The following is a 13,524-nucleotide window of genomic DNA, read 5'->3' as shown; positions in this document are numbered from 1 at the left end:
GAACTTCTCCTCCCCGTTGATGACCATCCAACAACTGGAAGAGGTTGAAGGACTTGCCCTCATGTTGGACCTTGAGTGCCTCCAAAGTTGGGATGCCTACAAACGAATAGCATGCAAGCCACGTGCCTCCGGTCCTTTCTCTTGGTTTACTGCACGACCCGCTCCTCGGGAGTCAGTTGCTGCTTCTTCTTCTTGGGCACTGCGACGGTCTTGCGGGAAGGGAGGGCTTGCCTTTGTCGGAGGGGACGAAGGTGAGGCCGAACGAGGCGAGGGAGGCGAGGCCGGCGGCGGCATCGAGGGTGGGCGCGTCGTCCATGGCGAGCGGGTGGGAGGGTTTTGGGAAAGTGGAGAGAAATGGTTGTCGCTGTGCGACCGACTGGCGGGCCAGGGGGGAGTAGGCGCGCGTCCGCTTCGTGTCTGTGCCGACGCAAATCAGACTTAAATTTGTGCCGGGAATGGGTCGGTAGGCGAACGAAAAGCGGACGCACGTCCGTTTGAATCGGCGCGTTGGGCCGACTTTTCTGTCGGCGGCAATCCAAATGGACACGTGCGGACAAAATAGGTTGGCGCGTTAGAGTTGCTTTTAGGGCCAACTCCAACGCACAGAGCACCATCAAAAACGACGGTCGTGTCCGTTTTTGGCTGTCCGCCCGTAGTGGTGCGTCCACGCATCTTAAAATATATATTTAGTGTGCATTTAATAAAAGTATATAAGGCTTAACAAAATATTTTTTTAAATGGTCATATATGTTACAATAAACTTAAAAATTCCAGGAAAATCATGGCCATATATTAAAACTAAATTTGAAAAAAAGAAGAAAAAAGTAGATCTGCCCGCTACCACCATGGTTGCCTACAATGACGTCACTGTCTTCAGGCGCCGCCTTCCTCGTCCTCGTCATCTATGATGAGGTCAATGTAGGGCGGCAGCTGCCAGGGGTGTGTTGGCAAACCCCAAGCCGGGGCGGGAGCCCCTTGTGGCTGCCATTGCGGGGGGTAGGTTGTGGTGATGGCGGGGGTGGTGACCACGACGCCCATGAGGTTGGTGGCGCTGCCGGTGGTGGTGAGGGCGGGCTGCATGACACTATGGTCGTCCACGACTGTCAGTACAAGGCCGGATTTCATTCCGAGGTGGACGGGTGGTCCTCCATCACCTCCTGCTTCACGTCGAGCTCGAAGACGTAGCAATCGCCGGCGGCCGACAGCGCGTCATCTCCTCCTGCTTGTGCTTGAACTCCTTGTCAGAGTCCTCCATCACGGCTTGCACCAAACGCTCTTCCTCTTCGGCGGTCATGGTAGGAGGTGGTGGTGGCGGTGAGGACGGACGCAACTGTGTCACGCGTTGGGGTTGGCCTAAGTACTTTGATGCTACTGCTAGCTAGTACTCCCTTCGTTCCATTTCTGAGACGAGTAATTTGGAATGGAGGGAGTAGTAGTATTATTGTTCAGCTTTTATGTCTAGCGCGAAAGTGGGAAGCAGTGGTACAAATATACTACTCCTACTATCTGAATGATGTCTATTGGCTAGTACTAATTTTCTTTTGAACAGTTGCGTGGGTAATCTGTAGGTGAGCAGTTGTTTGCAAGTGGGGTCTGCTGAGACTGTGCCCGCCTGCTTCGGCAACATGCACCACCACCACCAGTAACATGCACCACATTTCCTCATAAAATAAAAGAGTCGCCATTTCATTTTGCTCACACCTGATCTTCTTGCCTTTGGTGCCCGTCATTCGTCTCATTCCCTCGAGTCCACGCCCCCCGCACTGTCCGTCTGTCCCAAGTCTCTTAACCACTTCCCACTAAACCACCACCATCAAGAACACAAAACAACAGGGTCCGTCCGTCAAACCAACGTGAATTCCGACCCGACACGCCCCCCTTTCTACCAACCCACACATCTCTTCTCCTCACCCCAACTGAGATCTCGATCGAGTACGAGTAGAAATGGCTTGGATTTTGGATTTTGGTATCTTGGCTCGGCGTGCCGCTCATGGCCGCCCGTATCTCCCCACGATAGCCGCTGCCGCGACGCCAATGGCTGCCTAAACGAAAGCGACGCCGCCACTAGTTTTCGCTTAAAGAAACAGTGGCCAGGGAGGGAGGGAGATCATCGTAGTCGTAGACGATTCCTCCTCCTTCCCCTGCCACTCTGCCACCCCTGCTACCTCTTTCGTTTGTTCCCTCCCTGCCTTCACCACAGCCTTGACGAGCCAGTCAGGCCAGCTAGCGACGACGACCGTTCTCCTCGGCCACTCCAGATCACGGGCCTCCACTCTCCAGGCGACCAGGCATGAGTGTGCGGGGCGACCCGGCGGCCGCTGCTCCCGGGGTTGAGACGGCGGAGGAGCTGCTGGCGCGCGTCAGGGGGATGGTGCCGCCGGCGGTCGGCGCGGCGACGGCCGCGGAGGGGTTCCCCGGCCGGTGGAAGGCGATCGCGGCCAAGCTGGGCACGCTCCCCGCGCGCCTGTCCGACCTGTCCAGCCACCCCTGCTTCGCCCGGAACGCGCTCTGCCGCGAGCTGCTGCACTCCGTGGCCGCCACGCTCGCCGATGCGGCGGAGCTTGCTTCGCGGTGCCGGGGCCCGCCGAGGGACGGGAAGCTGCAGACGCAGAGCGCCATCGACGCGCTCGGCGCCCGGCTCGACGTCAACCTCCGGGACTGCGCGCTGCTCGTCCGCACCGGCGTGCTGTCCGACTCCGACGCCTCCGCCGTCACCGCCCCGGCGACGGCGCAGGCGGACGTGCGGGAGCTGCTCGCGCGGCTGCAGATCGGGCACGCCGAGGCCAAGAGCCGCGCGGTGGACGGGCTGCTCGACGCGCTCAACCGGGACGAGAAGAGCGTGGTGTCGCTGCTCGGCCGCGCCAACGTGTCCGCGCTGGTGCAGCTGCTCACGGCGCCGGCGCCCAAGGCGCGGGAGAAGGCCGCCATGGTGATATGCCGGCTCGCCGAGTCGGGGGGTGGCGCCTGCGAGGGGCTGCTCGTGTCGGAGGGCGCGCTGCCGCCGCTCATCCGGCTGGCAGAGTCCGGCAGCAGCCTCGTCGGCCGCGAGAAGGCCGTCCTCACGCTGCAGCGCCTCTCCGCGTCCCCCGACGTCGCGCGCGCCATCGCCGGCCACGGCGGCGTGCGCCCGCTCATCGAGATCTGCCAGACGGGGGACTCCGTGTCCCAGTCCGCGGCGGCCGGCGCGCTCAAGAACCTCTCCGCGGCGCCCGAGGCGCGGCAAGCGCTGGCCGACGAAGGGATCGTCCGCGTCATGGTCAGTCTGCTGGACTACGGCACCGTGCTGGGCTCCAAGGAGCACGCCGCCGACTGCTTGCAGAACCTCACGTCGGGCGGCGACAGCTTCCGGCGCGCCGTCGCGCACGACGGCGGGCTGCGCAGCCTGCTCCTCTACCTGGACGCGCCGTCGCCGCAGGAGTCCGCGGTGCGCGCGCTCGGGAACATGGTGGACGCCATCTCCCCCGACACCATCGTGTCCCTCGGCGTGCTCCCGCGGCTGGCGCACGCGCTCAGGGCCGGGTCAACCGGCGCGCAGCAGGCGGCGGCCGCGGCGATCTGCAGGATCGCGGCCAGCGGCAGCAAGGACATGAAGCGGATGGTGGGCGAGCACGGGTGCATCCCACTACTTGTCCGGATGCTGGAGGCTAAGTCGGCCGGCGCGCGCGAGGTGGCGGCGCAGGCGGTGGCGAGCCTGGCGGCGGGGCACCCGGGCAACGCGCGGGAGGTGCGGCGGGACGAGAGGAGCGTGCCGAGCCTGGTGCAGCTGCTGGACCCCAGCCCGGCGAACACGGCGAAGAAGTACGCCATCGCGTGCCTGGCGACGCTGTCGCCGGCGAAGCGGTGCAAGAAGCCGATGGTCTCGCACGGCGCCATCGGGTACCTGAAGAAGCTGTCGGACATGGAGGTCGCCGGCGCCCGGGACCTGCTGGAGCGGCTGGAGGAGCGCGGCAAGCTCCGAAGCATCTTCGGCAGCAAGAACTACTCGTAAAAAGTAATTAAGTTAAGTTGACACCACCGAGCCAAGCTTACGATCAGTAGTAGTACAAGTACATGTTACCGTGTCAAGTTGTGTCGTTTTGCTGTATAGAAATCGCTATGTTATGTGAATATACATTCGTTGTAAGATATGTTTTGTGATGGCCTGATGCTGGGTATGTTGGGCAAGTTCTAATAACCTCGTACACTTTACAGTGCTGCAGCATGTTAAATTAAATGAATAAAGATGGTACATATTCCATTCCTGCGAGTAATTCGTGTACACTTTACAGTGCTATTTTGGCATTTCAGGAAAAGAAAAGAAATATTCGCAAAAAAGGAGGACCCGGCTATCTAGAATATTTGTTCTGTGTGCCACACACTACTTTGTAGTACTTTCGTTGTCACTCGGTTGTCCATTTGTGAGCTCGATTTTGCTGTACGTATCTTTGCCAACCAAACAACACTTCGGGGAGAAGATGACACGGAGATCACATTGGACGGTCCTCTGTACACTTGTGCTGTTGTATGGCTCTGAAGGCCTGTACTTGTCCATCATCAAAATAGAAATATCCCGATCTTGGCCCGCTTTCACATGAGCTCAACATGTTCTGTCCAGCGTTTGCCGATGCCCACTTGGTACTTTTTTTTTAACAGGATGCCCATTTGGTACTGAACCCAGTAGGATGATCCCAGCTAAAGGGCAAATCCTATGATATGAAATTTTGGGGTTATCTAAATATGATGCCCATTGGATTGTCTAAATATGAAATTTTGGGGTTGATCCTACGATCTCACCTAAAGGGCAAATCCTATGATAGTCTTCCGCCTGTTTTTTCCTAAACCACATGTTTGAGGGTTCAATCAATTGTTAATAGAGAAAAAGGGATTTGTCCAGTAAATTGATGGAGAACCATGCAAAAATCGTCACAACCATTCGACCAATCACACACAAGATACATCGCAAAAATCATTGCTAAGAAAAACTCATCAAGGCTGCACATTACTGTCATCGTCATTATTTTCCTTCAAGCAAACGACTCAAACTTCATAGTAAATGACTGCCTACCAAACCCGCGCCGCACAAGCTATGAGGAGCCAATCGGCCGCATGTGTCGACATTGCACATCTTCGATTTTAGCAATGAGGTACAAAAAAGAATATGAAAGATAATATGATAGGTTGTCGTCGTGGAAGATATTGAACAAACCACTTGTCGCCCGTCATCGCAATTCGAACTTCACACCGACAAACAACCTAAGACAACCCCGCAACACACCGAAGAGCCGGCTACTACAACCTTTGCCGCGACCCAAACCATCCTCGCCCCCGCTGTCATTGTCACAAAAGTCTTGACGCCATCACCTTGTCTTCCACTGGTCACAACCGCACCCATTGTGATGAGCTCCATCATCCTCACGCATCCATTTGTCCCTTAGATAACCCACAAGTATAGAAGATCAGTTGTAGCTTTTTCGATAAGTAAGAGGGTCGAACTCTACGAGAAAGTAAAGGTAGAATTAATATTCTCTCAAGTTCTATCAACCACTGATATAACACTACTACACACTTAACATTTGCTTTACCTAGAACTAGAATTAAAAACTACTTTGCAAGAATAAAAAGATAGCTTTGCAAGAATATAAAGAGTTAGGTGTTGTTTTAGTAAAAGACAATAAAGTAAAGTGTTTTGGAAGAAAACTAAATAAAATGATTGTCCCTAGGCAATTGGATATGAAACGATACTCATACTCATCATACTTATGCGGGAGAGGCCTAATCTAACATACCATTCGTACTAGGATCATACGTTTTTATGATTGGAACTTTAGCTAGCATGCGCAACTACCATAGATTCAATAAGATAAAACCCAACCATAACATTAAGTTCTAAGGTCCCCATTAATTCCATATGCAACAACTCATGAACTAGGGTTTAGGTTTCTATCACTCCCGCAACCCATCATAAGCAACTCAATTCACACATTGCAACATCCTATAGTGTGAATCCCACATGTGTGCGTGAAACGGTGGGCACCATAGGACAACACCATAATAGCATACATCTCATACTAACCATAGCATATCAAGTTGGGTTTTTATCATTTATGCCATCGGTTGTGTCCCACTACTCAGTTTTGCCACTAGGAATTTCAATTGCTCAAAAATGCCATCGCTTTGTTAGACACATGTTCAAAAATGCCACTGGGCACCATTATTGTGATCTCAAATCTCTTTTGCCATGTTATAATGACATAAATACCTATGAACCAGCATGCCAGCTCTCCTTCTAACTCACTACAATAAAGTGTGGGGCCCACTTGATCAGAACGATGTTCTTATTTTCCTATAAAATTATTCGCTTGGTTACTCCTGACAAGTGGGGCCACACTTATCATTGTGAGATAGAGAGAACTGACATGTGGGTCTAGGCTTATTTTTGTCATATAACATGGTCAATGAGTTTGATGTGAAAATAACGATGTCTAATGGCATTTTTGAGGAAACATCTAACGGAACGATGGCATTTTTGAGCAAACATCTCACGGATCGATGGCATTTTTGAGTAGTTGTAACTTCTAATGGCAAAACTGAGTAGTGGGACACAACTAGTGGCAAAAATGATAAAAACCCTATCAAGTTAACCCATAGGATAAAAAGAAACTACTCAGACATAATAGAGATGCAACACATCATTGGATAATAACATATAGCATTGAATGCCATGTTTAAGTAGAGATTACAACGGGGTGAGAGAGAGTACACCGCTGCATGGAGAGGGATAAAGATGTTAATGGCAGCGGCGAAGTTGACGGAGATGATCACCATCACGATGGTTCCCCCAGCGATGCTCCGGCGCCACCGGGAGAGAGCTCCCCTCTTCCATCTTCAAGGTAGGCCTTCCCCCTAGATGGGGGAAAGATCCCCCCCTGGTCCTTGACCTTCATGGCTCCCGGAGGGCGGGAGTTCCTCCGGGATTGGATCTCTCTCTCTCTCTCTCAGTTTTCGTCTCTCTGTTTTTGCTACTATTTTCTGGAAAAAAACCGTTTATTTTATAACCGGAGATCCGTAACTGCGATTGGGCTAAAATTTTGAGGGTATTTTCCTCTAGAAATTAGCTTTCTTGCAGCGAAAGAATGACTCCAACCGACTTAGCTAGCCACAAGGGCCCATGGCGCGTCCAGGCATGCCCACGCCACCTGCCCCTGTGGGGCCCTCGGGCATCCTTTTGCATTGATTCCTTCTCCCAAAATTAGATATATTTCAGAAAAAAGCATATTAAATCGCCAGGGTGTTTTGACCTTCATAGATATTGATTTTCTGTAAAACAAAAAACAAGCAGAAAATAGGAACCGGCACTGGGCACTAAGATTAATAGGTTTAGTCCATAATAATAATATAAAAGTGCACCAAAACCATTTATAAATTATGTAAATATAACATGAATACTTCATAAATTATGGATACCTTACAGACGTATCGTCTTCCAACCAATGACAACTCCGAGAATCACGCCCCCAAAGGGGAGCATGACGTGGACGCACCATCATCATTCGATCCCAAGGTGATAAAGCCCCCCAGGGAGGACTTGGAGCAGGACGCCTCGATGTCAAGAAAGTGGCTCCCGAGGGTGTTGCCATATCCTCCATGCCCAACAGCCAAAAGTAGGGCTTTCGCCTGGGTGTTGCCTTGCACTCGTCCCGCCTAAGACACAAAGACTGACAGACCACCAAACTTTCTCATAGCACTGCCAACACCCGAGGTTGTTGCCTTTAGGAACCACCGTCGTCGAGATTATCATGCCACCACCATGGTGCCTGTCATGCTGGACATGGGGAAACCAGATATAGCTAAACCAACCACCCCCACATCCAGGCATCACCACAACTCCGTTATGCCTTCGAGCAAGCATGGTCGGGACCATGACATGACGAGCACCTCGTGGCCAACCATATCTGGATTATCCACCATCAAAATACCATCTTCGTCGTCATTACATCACAAACGATACTCGAGGGCACGCCCACCCCCCTAGAGCACTAAGTGCCACCGATAGCCCAACATCGTGGGACCGAGCACCACACGCTGAGAGAAGAGCCTGGTGAGGGGGAGGAGCGGGTGAGGGAGGATGTGGTGGCGGGTATTGCTTCGTCGTCCAAGTCACCTAGAGTTAGGCAACATGCGCGCGCTGGGGAGGGGGAGGGGATTCTGTTATGTGTTGTAAGAGCATCTACAATCGCGCTCATCAAATGCCCCCTGTACGTCTGCATGGACGGCCTCGTTAGTGATCGATCACAAAATCGCGACCCAGTCAACCCCCTCAAACCGAACCTAGTCGCCTGGGCTAACCGACATCGCTCATATCCAGTCCATATGTGGGGCGAATATGGGATGGCCCGGACTTCAGACTAGACAGACTGGACTCACCTCAAATCCTATAGCCAACACAAGCAACATGCCAAGGTCTAGGCCCACCAGAGAGAAGCGTCAACCGTGTTGACTTGCAGGGCAGGAGTGGGTTGTCTAAGCCTTGTTTCGGTCTTAGGGCATCTCCAACACTAACCCCTCAAATCAGATACCGTATCCAACCGGTGGGGACAAGTCCTCAGACAGTGATACGGGAGCCAGCCATCCAAAGCTAGCCGCAAAACTTCCGCCACTTTTTTTAGTCCGCAAGCTCAAAATAACCGCATATCAAATCGTAGTTTTAATTTAAATATTACAATTCAACAAAGTTCCCAAATTACTGTATTTCAAACTTGAAATCAACTAGCACATATGTTCTAGTTATCCCCTTTAACCGCCACAGGTACTCAATCAATCTTCCTTGAGTTGGTCGATACCGAATTTGTTGATGCATTTGAACAAACTCATCAAACATGGCTAAATGCCATCTAAAAGTTTGGTAGGATTTCTCAAATTTAAGAGTTGCAGCAACATTTACATCCTCACCCTCCACGATCATGTTGTGCATGATCACACAACGTGTCATCACTTCCCACAAGGTCATCCTGAAGCATTCCAAATGCCCTCTTCATATCATTTCTAGCTGCTTCTTGTTTTGGAGGAAATTAAGTCATCTTCGGACCAACTGACTCGGAGATGGTCTTGACAAAGGCAGCCCGCGGAGGATAGATAACGTCAATTAGACAGTAGCCCATGTTATATTCATCCCCATCGATAGTATAATTGCAAGGAGGAGTTTTTTCCTTCAGTTAGTCTAGCAAACAATAAAACCGTTGATACACAGTGATGTCATTGTAAAACCGGGGCATTGCCAGAAAAGCATGTTAAATCCGGAAATCTAGTGATGCAACCGCTTTAAAATGATGACGAGCTTCTTAACATGGCTATTACTGTCCCGAGCTCTCATTTGGTTCCGGACCTTTTGGAAACAGAGCTGGATGATTGCGTTTGTTGCCGTGATCGCGACCACCGTTCGCTATCATCCTGCGCGTGCGTGTGTGATACTGTGATAATATGCGGATGGCATGAATGATGATGAGAGCGTTACGACTAGATTAGTGCGATAGTGGAGCACGCGCGATGGGGAACCAAAGAAAATCCCGGCTTGCACTTGCACGCGTGCGCCCGGCCGACCCATCAGGCGATCGATCGCCATGATTAGCCACTCACTCACTCAGTTTGGCGGCCAAGTGCATCAGCGGTTGGCCGTGCGTCGCCTTTAGGCCGGCCGGCCGCCGGCGACTGTACGTCAAGCATATATAGTTCTCCTACCCCAAAAGTTCCCTTTGGCGGCGTGCTTGGTTAAAGGGTACGTAATGCATGACGAACCATGCACGGTGTGCGGTGCGCACGGAAAGGTTCTGTTCAAAGTCTTGCTAAATCTTAGTCGATTAAGATTTGATCATGTCTCAGTTGATGCTATTTTGTCGATGATACATTGAGATCCATGTAAAATTTCTTTTCAGATTTTTCTATTTCTTTCTTACATGGCATGTCACTCGACTGAGATTTGGTTTAATATAAATGTGATCTCTCTGTAATTATTACATTTGGTTCGCAAGTGCAAACACTGTTGGCATATACTATAAGCACCATGCACTAACACATGATCGACCATACATACCATGTCCATTAGTACTGTTCATAGCATACCGTGTACATGTATATGTATAAAAACCGTACGTACAGACGATCGACATCATCATTCTATATATAGTGCTACGTACACAGGAATAAAACATCTCAGATTCCATGATCGAGCACAGCATCGGCTTGAGTTAAGCGGAGGCAGCGTCTGGACTAGCATGCATGGTGTAGCGTCCGTTACTCACGCCTTGAGTTTGGCCAGGGGAGCGCGGGACGGGAGTTGCTGAAGAGAAACAGAGCATAAAATTCAGAGCCGTCAGAAGACGAGGTTTATTGGTGAGTTTAGTTTGGCATACCTGGTAGCAGGAGATGAGGGAGGTGACGAAGCCGAAGGCCCCGGTGACCCTGGGGGTGACCTTCTTGGGCGCCAGCTGCAGCAGCCCCACGGCCACCACCACGTCCATGCCCGCCTTCACCAGCGCCAGCAGCCGGTCGTCCGACTGCTTCATCTTCCCCAGGTACTGCTCGTCCTGGGAAAAGATCACAAAGCACAGCAAAGTTCAGGTTCTTATGCTCTACGGACGGTATGATCAGTGAGATACCAATTACGTATGTACTTACCTCGTATTTGTCGGCACCCCGGAGCTCCTTGGCGCGCTTCCTCATCGCCTTGGATAGCCTCTTGAGCTCTCCAAGCTGCGCAATCCCACGCAAATCGTCAGCTATATGTTCATGGGCTATCTATCTCTAAGAAACTTGGTAGAACTTACTCCTGCCCTGCAATATAATATACGTACCTCGACTAGACTTGCAAAGACAGAGGAAGTCATCCAGCAGTAGAGGGATATCCTGGCGATGCGGTCCGTGCGCTCCTTGTTCTATATACCAGCAACAACAGGAAGAAGAAAAACTAGGTTCACAGATTGCTAATCAATACTATACACGATGGAACGGGGTGAACCATTGGAGGGTGAGACGCTGAAATCTCGGCAAACAAAACCTGGTAAATCCCCGATCTTCCTATCCACACGAACTGGTCCAGGAACAGGAAGGTCGACAGCAGCGCATTCTTGGACTGCACAAGTTACAGAAACAATTAACAGTCAGCACATCATTCTTACAGCCTCACTCAAACGGTGAGAAATTAATGCGCTATAAAGTATAGAGTACCTTCCCAAGCAAGACCAACACGAGAGGGGTCCCTTTGGGGGCTGGGCTGATGAGAGCATGCAGGTCGTTCACCCACTGCAGGTCGATCGATTCAGGGCCAAAACCAATTTAACACAGCTGCAGCCTACAAGGAGCATATCATAATGGCATGTGCAGGCGGGCTGACCTTGAGGAGCCTGAAGACCTTGCGAGCCAAGGTGGTGGACTTGTCGACGTTCTGCGCGGTGCCGGGCTGGCCGTTGCTGATGAACTTGGAGCCGTACTGGATGGCCCTGCAGATCTTGTCCCGAGCCTCCGCCTTGTTCAGGTACAGCACCGCCAGCCCCAGCTCCGCCCGCGTCGCCTCCAACGAGCACATCTTCCTGCCTGCCCTCACAACTTCCAAATTAATAATGGCAGAAGATTCATAAAACCAGAGCTTACAGTCTTGTACGCGTCGTAACTTCTGAACTCGATCTGAAGCAGCTCGAAATTCAGAAGACCAGAGCTTATTGCAATCTTCTACCACGTGCGACAACAAAATTCAGAAAACCAGAGGCTGAACCAGACAACAAAATACAGAAAGACAACTTGTAAATCAATGGCAAGAAATTCAGAAAGACAACCAGATTTTATGGCAGCCTTCTAGTACGTGTGAATGGTGTGGTAACTTGTGAACTCGATCTGAAGCAGCTGGAATGTTCAGAAGACCAGAGCTTACAATCTTCTACTTGTACTGTACTACGCGTGACAACAAAATTCAGAAAAGCAGAGGCCGAAGCAGACATCAGCTTATAAATAATCTCCTACTATACTAGCATCGAGAATTTCTGTCGGCAAAGCAGGGTGTAATTTCTCGAAAAGAAAGCTAGGAACTCAAAACAGAGGCGAGTGAGCAGGCCGGGAGATGCACAGGCACTTGCTAAAAATCTGAAACTGTTAGCTCAGGAGTGCATTGCGATACTGCATCAGTAGGAAATTAAGCAACAGGCATGGCTACACGAGCTGGCACACCGATGTAATAATGGATTAAGACGAAGATGCATGCTGGGCAGTGCAATTACCTTGGTAATGACGGAGCGGGGAGAGGGGAGGAGGGTGGAGAAGCGGCGGGTCCGGCCGGCTGGTGCTTAGCTGCTGGGGAGGGGAACTGCTTCTCCGGCTGCTACTGCTGCTTCACCATCCGATTTTGTGTGGACTGAGAGGAGATGAGCCGTGGAGGGACGGACGGGGCTGCCTCCCTCTCCTCCGGCTCATGAGAGACGGACGGGTTTGGATTTTAGCCCTGCCATGCGTGTGGCTGTGCCCACACGACACCAGGCCGTGAATGGATTTAGCGGTAGATAATTCGTGTGTGGGCTGGAGTTTATATGCAAGCGCTCAAGGCATCTCTAATCGGCCCTCTTAAATTTTGCCTTTCCCTATGTCTTCCCGAACCTTAGAGCATCTACAGCCGGACGCATCAAACCCGCCTCATATGTTCGGGCGGACCGCCCGGTCAAGGTTCGCTTCGGTCACGATTTTTTGACCTAGACATGCCCCACAAACGGCCCTCAAACACCCGTTCTGACCGGCATCCCCTATATCCAGCCCAAATATGAAGCAGATATAAGGCGCCCAGGCGTATCCGTCATGTCGGACCCGGCCCACGCTGGCTCCCCGACCCCACATAAAATCCTCTCCATCCCCTCGGCGGACCAAACCCTAGCCAGTTCACTCTCCTCCCCTCCACTTCACTCCACCACCCAAGCTCGTCTCTGGCTCCTTTCGATCGTCTCCGGCATGGTGGGCAGCGGATCCGAGTCCTTGACCTCTAGATCCGTCAACCCCGAGCTCATCCCACGCGGCCCCGGGGAGGAGATGGCCACCCAACTTGCCCTCCGCCCCGCCCGGAAGGAGGCCCGTGGACGGTTGCGTTCAGACTCCATCCGTCAGGAATTCACTGCGTCCGCCCAAATGGCGCATGGATCCGGCGCTAGGCCGGCCGTAGATGCCTTACCGGAGGCCGTGCGGTCCGTCTGGCGTTCGAACGTGCTGGCGGACTAGACCTGGCCATGGGCAGCCCGGCCCGGCCCGACGCTGCTCCCGGGCCGGGCTCGGGCCTAGATTTTGAGCCCGGTGGCCTGGCCGGGCTGGGCCCGGGCCCGTCATTTTTGCCGTTTTCTGAAGGGGCCTGGCCCGAGGCCCAAGGCCCGGTGGGCTTTTGCATGTTCGGGCCGGGCTTGGGCCCAAAAACTAGGCCCGATGGCCGGGCCGGGCTCGGGCCCAGGTTTTTTGGCTCGGGCTTGGCTAGGCCCGGCCCGAAGCCCGGCCCGGCCCGAGGTTTGGCCAGGTATATGGCGGACA

At 52.3% G+C, this 13,524-nt stretch overlaps 2 protein-coding genes across 2 annotated transcripts; one reads left to right on the top strand and one right to left on the bottom strand.

Moving 5' to 3' along the window:
• The first annotated feature begins 1,713 nt into the window (after positions 1–1,713).
• Positions 1,714–4,237, top strand: LOC123106000 (vacuolar protein 8). The gene has a single exon (XM_044528196.1). The coding sequence runs from the start codon at positions 2,291–2,293 to the stop codon at positions 3,986–3,988; it is 1,698 nt and encodes a 565-aa protein (XP_044384131.1). The 5' UTR covers positions 1,714–2,290; the 3' UTR covers positions 3,989–4,237.
• Positions 4,238–10,023: 5,786 nt separating this feature from the next.
• On the bottom strand, positions 10,024–12,530 carry LOC123105999 (peroxisomal membrane protein 11-1). The gene is made up of 8 exons (XM_044528194.1): positions 12,243–12,530; positions 11,366–11,565; positions 11,200–11,274; positions 11,030–11,104; positions 10,827–10,907; positions 10,651–10,725; positions 10,386–10,559; positions 10,024–10,312 (listed from the first exon to the last, which is right to left on the bottom strand). The coding sequence occupies exons 2-8, from the start codon at positions 11,555–11,557 to the stop codon at positions 10,271–10,273; spliced, it is 714 nt and encodes a 237-aa protein (XP_044384129.1). The 5' UTR covers positions 11,558–11,565; positions 12,243–12,530; the 3' UTR covers positions 10,024–10,270.
• Positions 12,531–13,524: the final 994 nt, after the last annotated feature.

This window comes from Triticum aestivum, chromosome 5A (genome assembly GCF_018294505.1).
Source record: "Triticum aestivum cultivar Chinese Spring chromosome 5A, IWGSC CS RefSeq v2.1, whole genome shotgun sequence".
In the NCBI taxonomy this organism is placed as follows: Eukaryota; Viridiplantae; Streptophyta; class Magnoliopsida; order Poales; family Poaceae; genus Triticum; species Triticum aestivum.
This window is presented reverse-complemented; position numbering and strand designations above follow the sequence as displayed.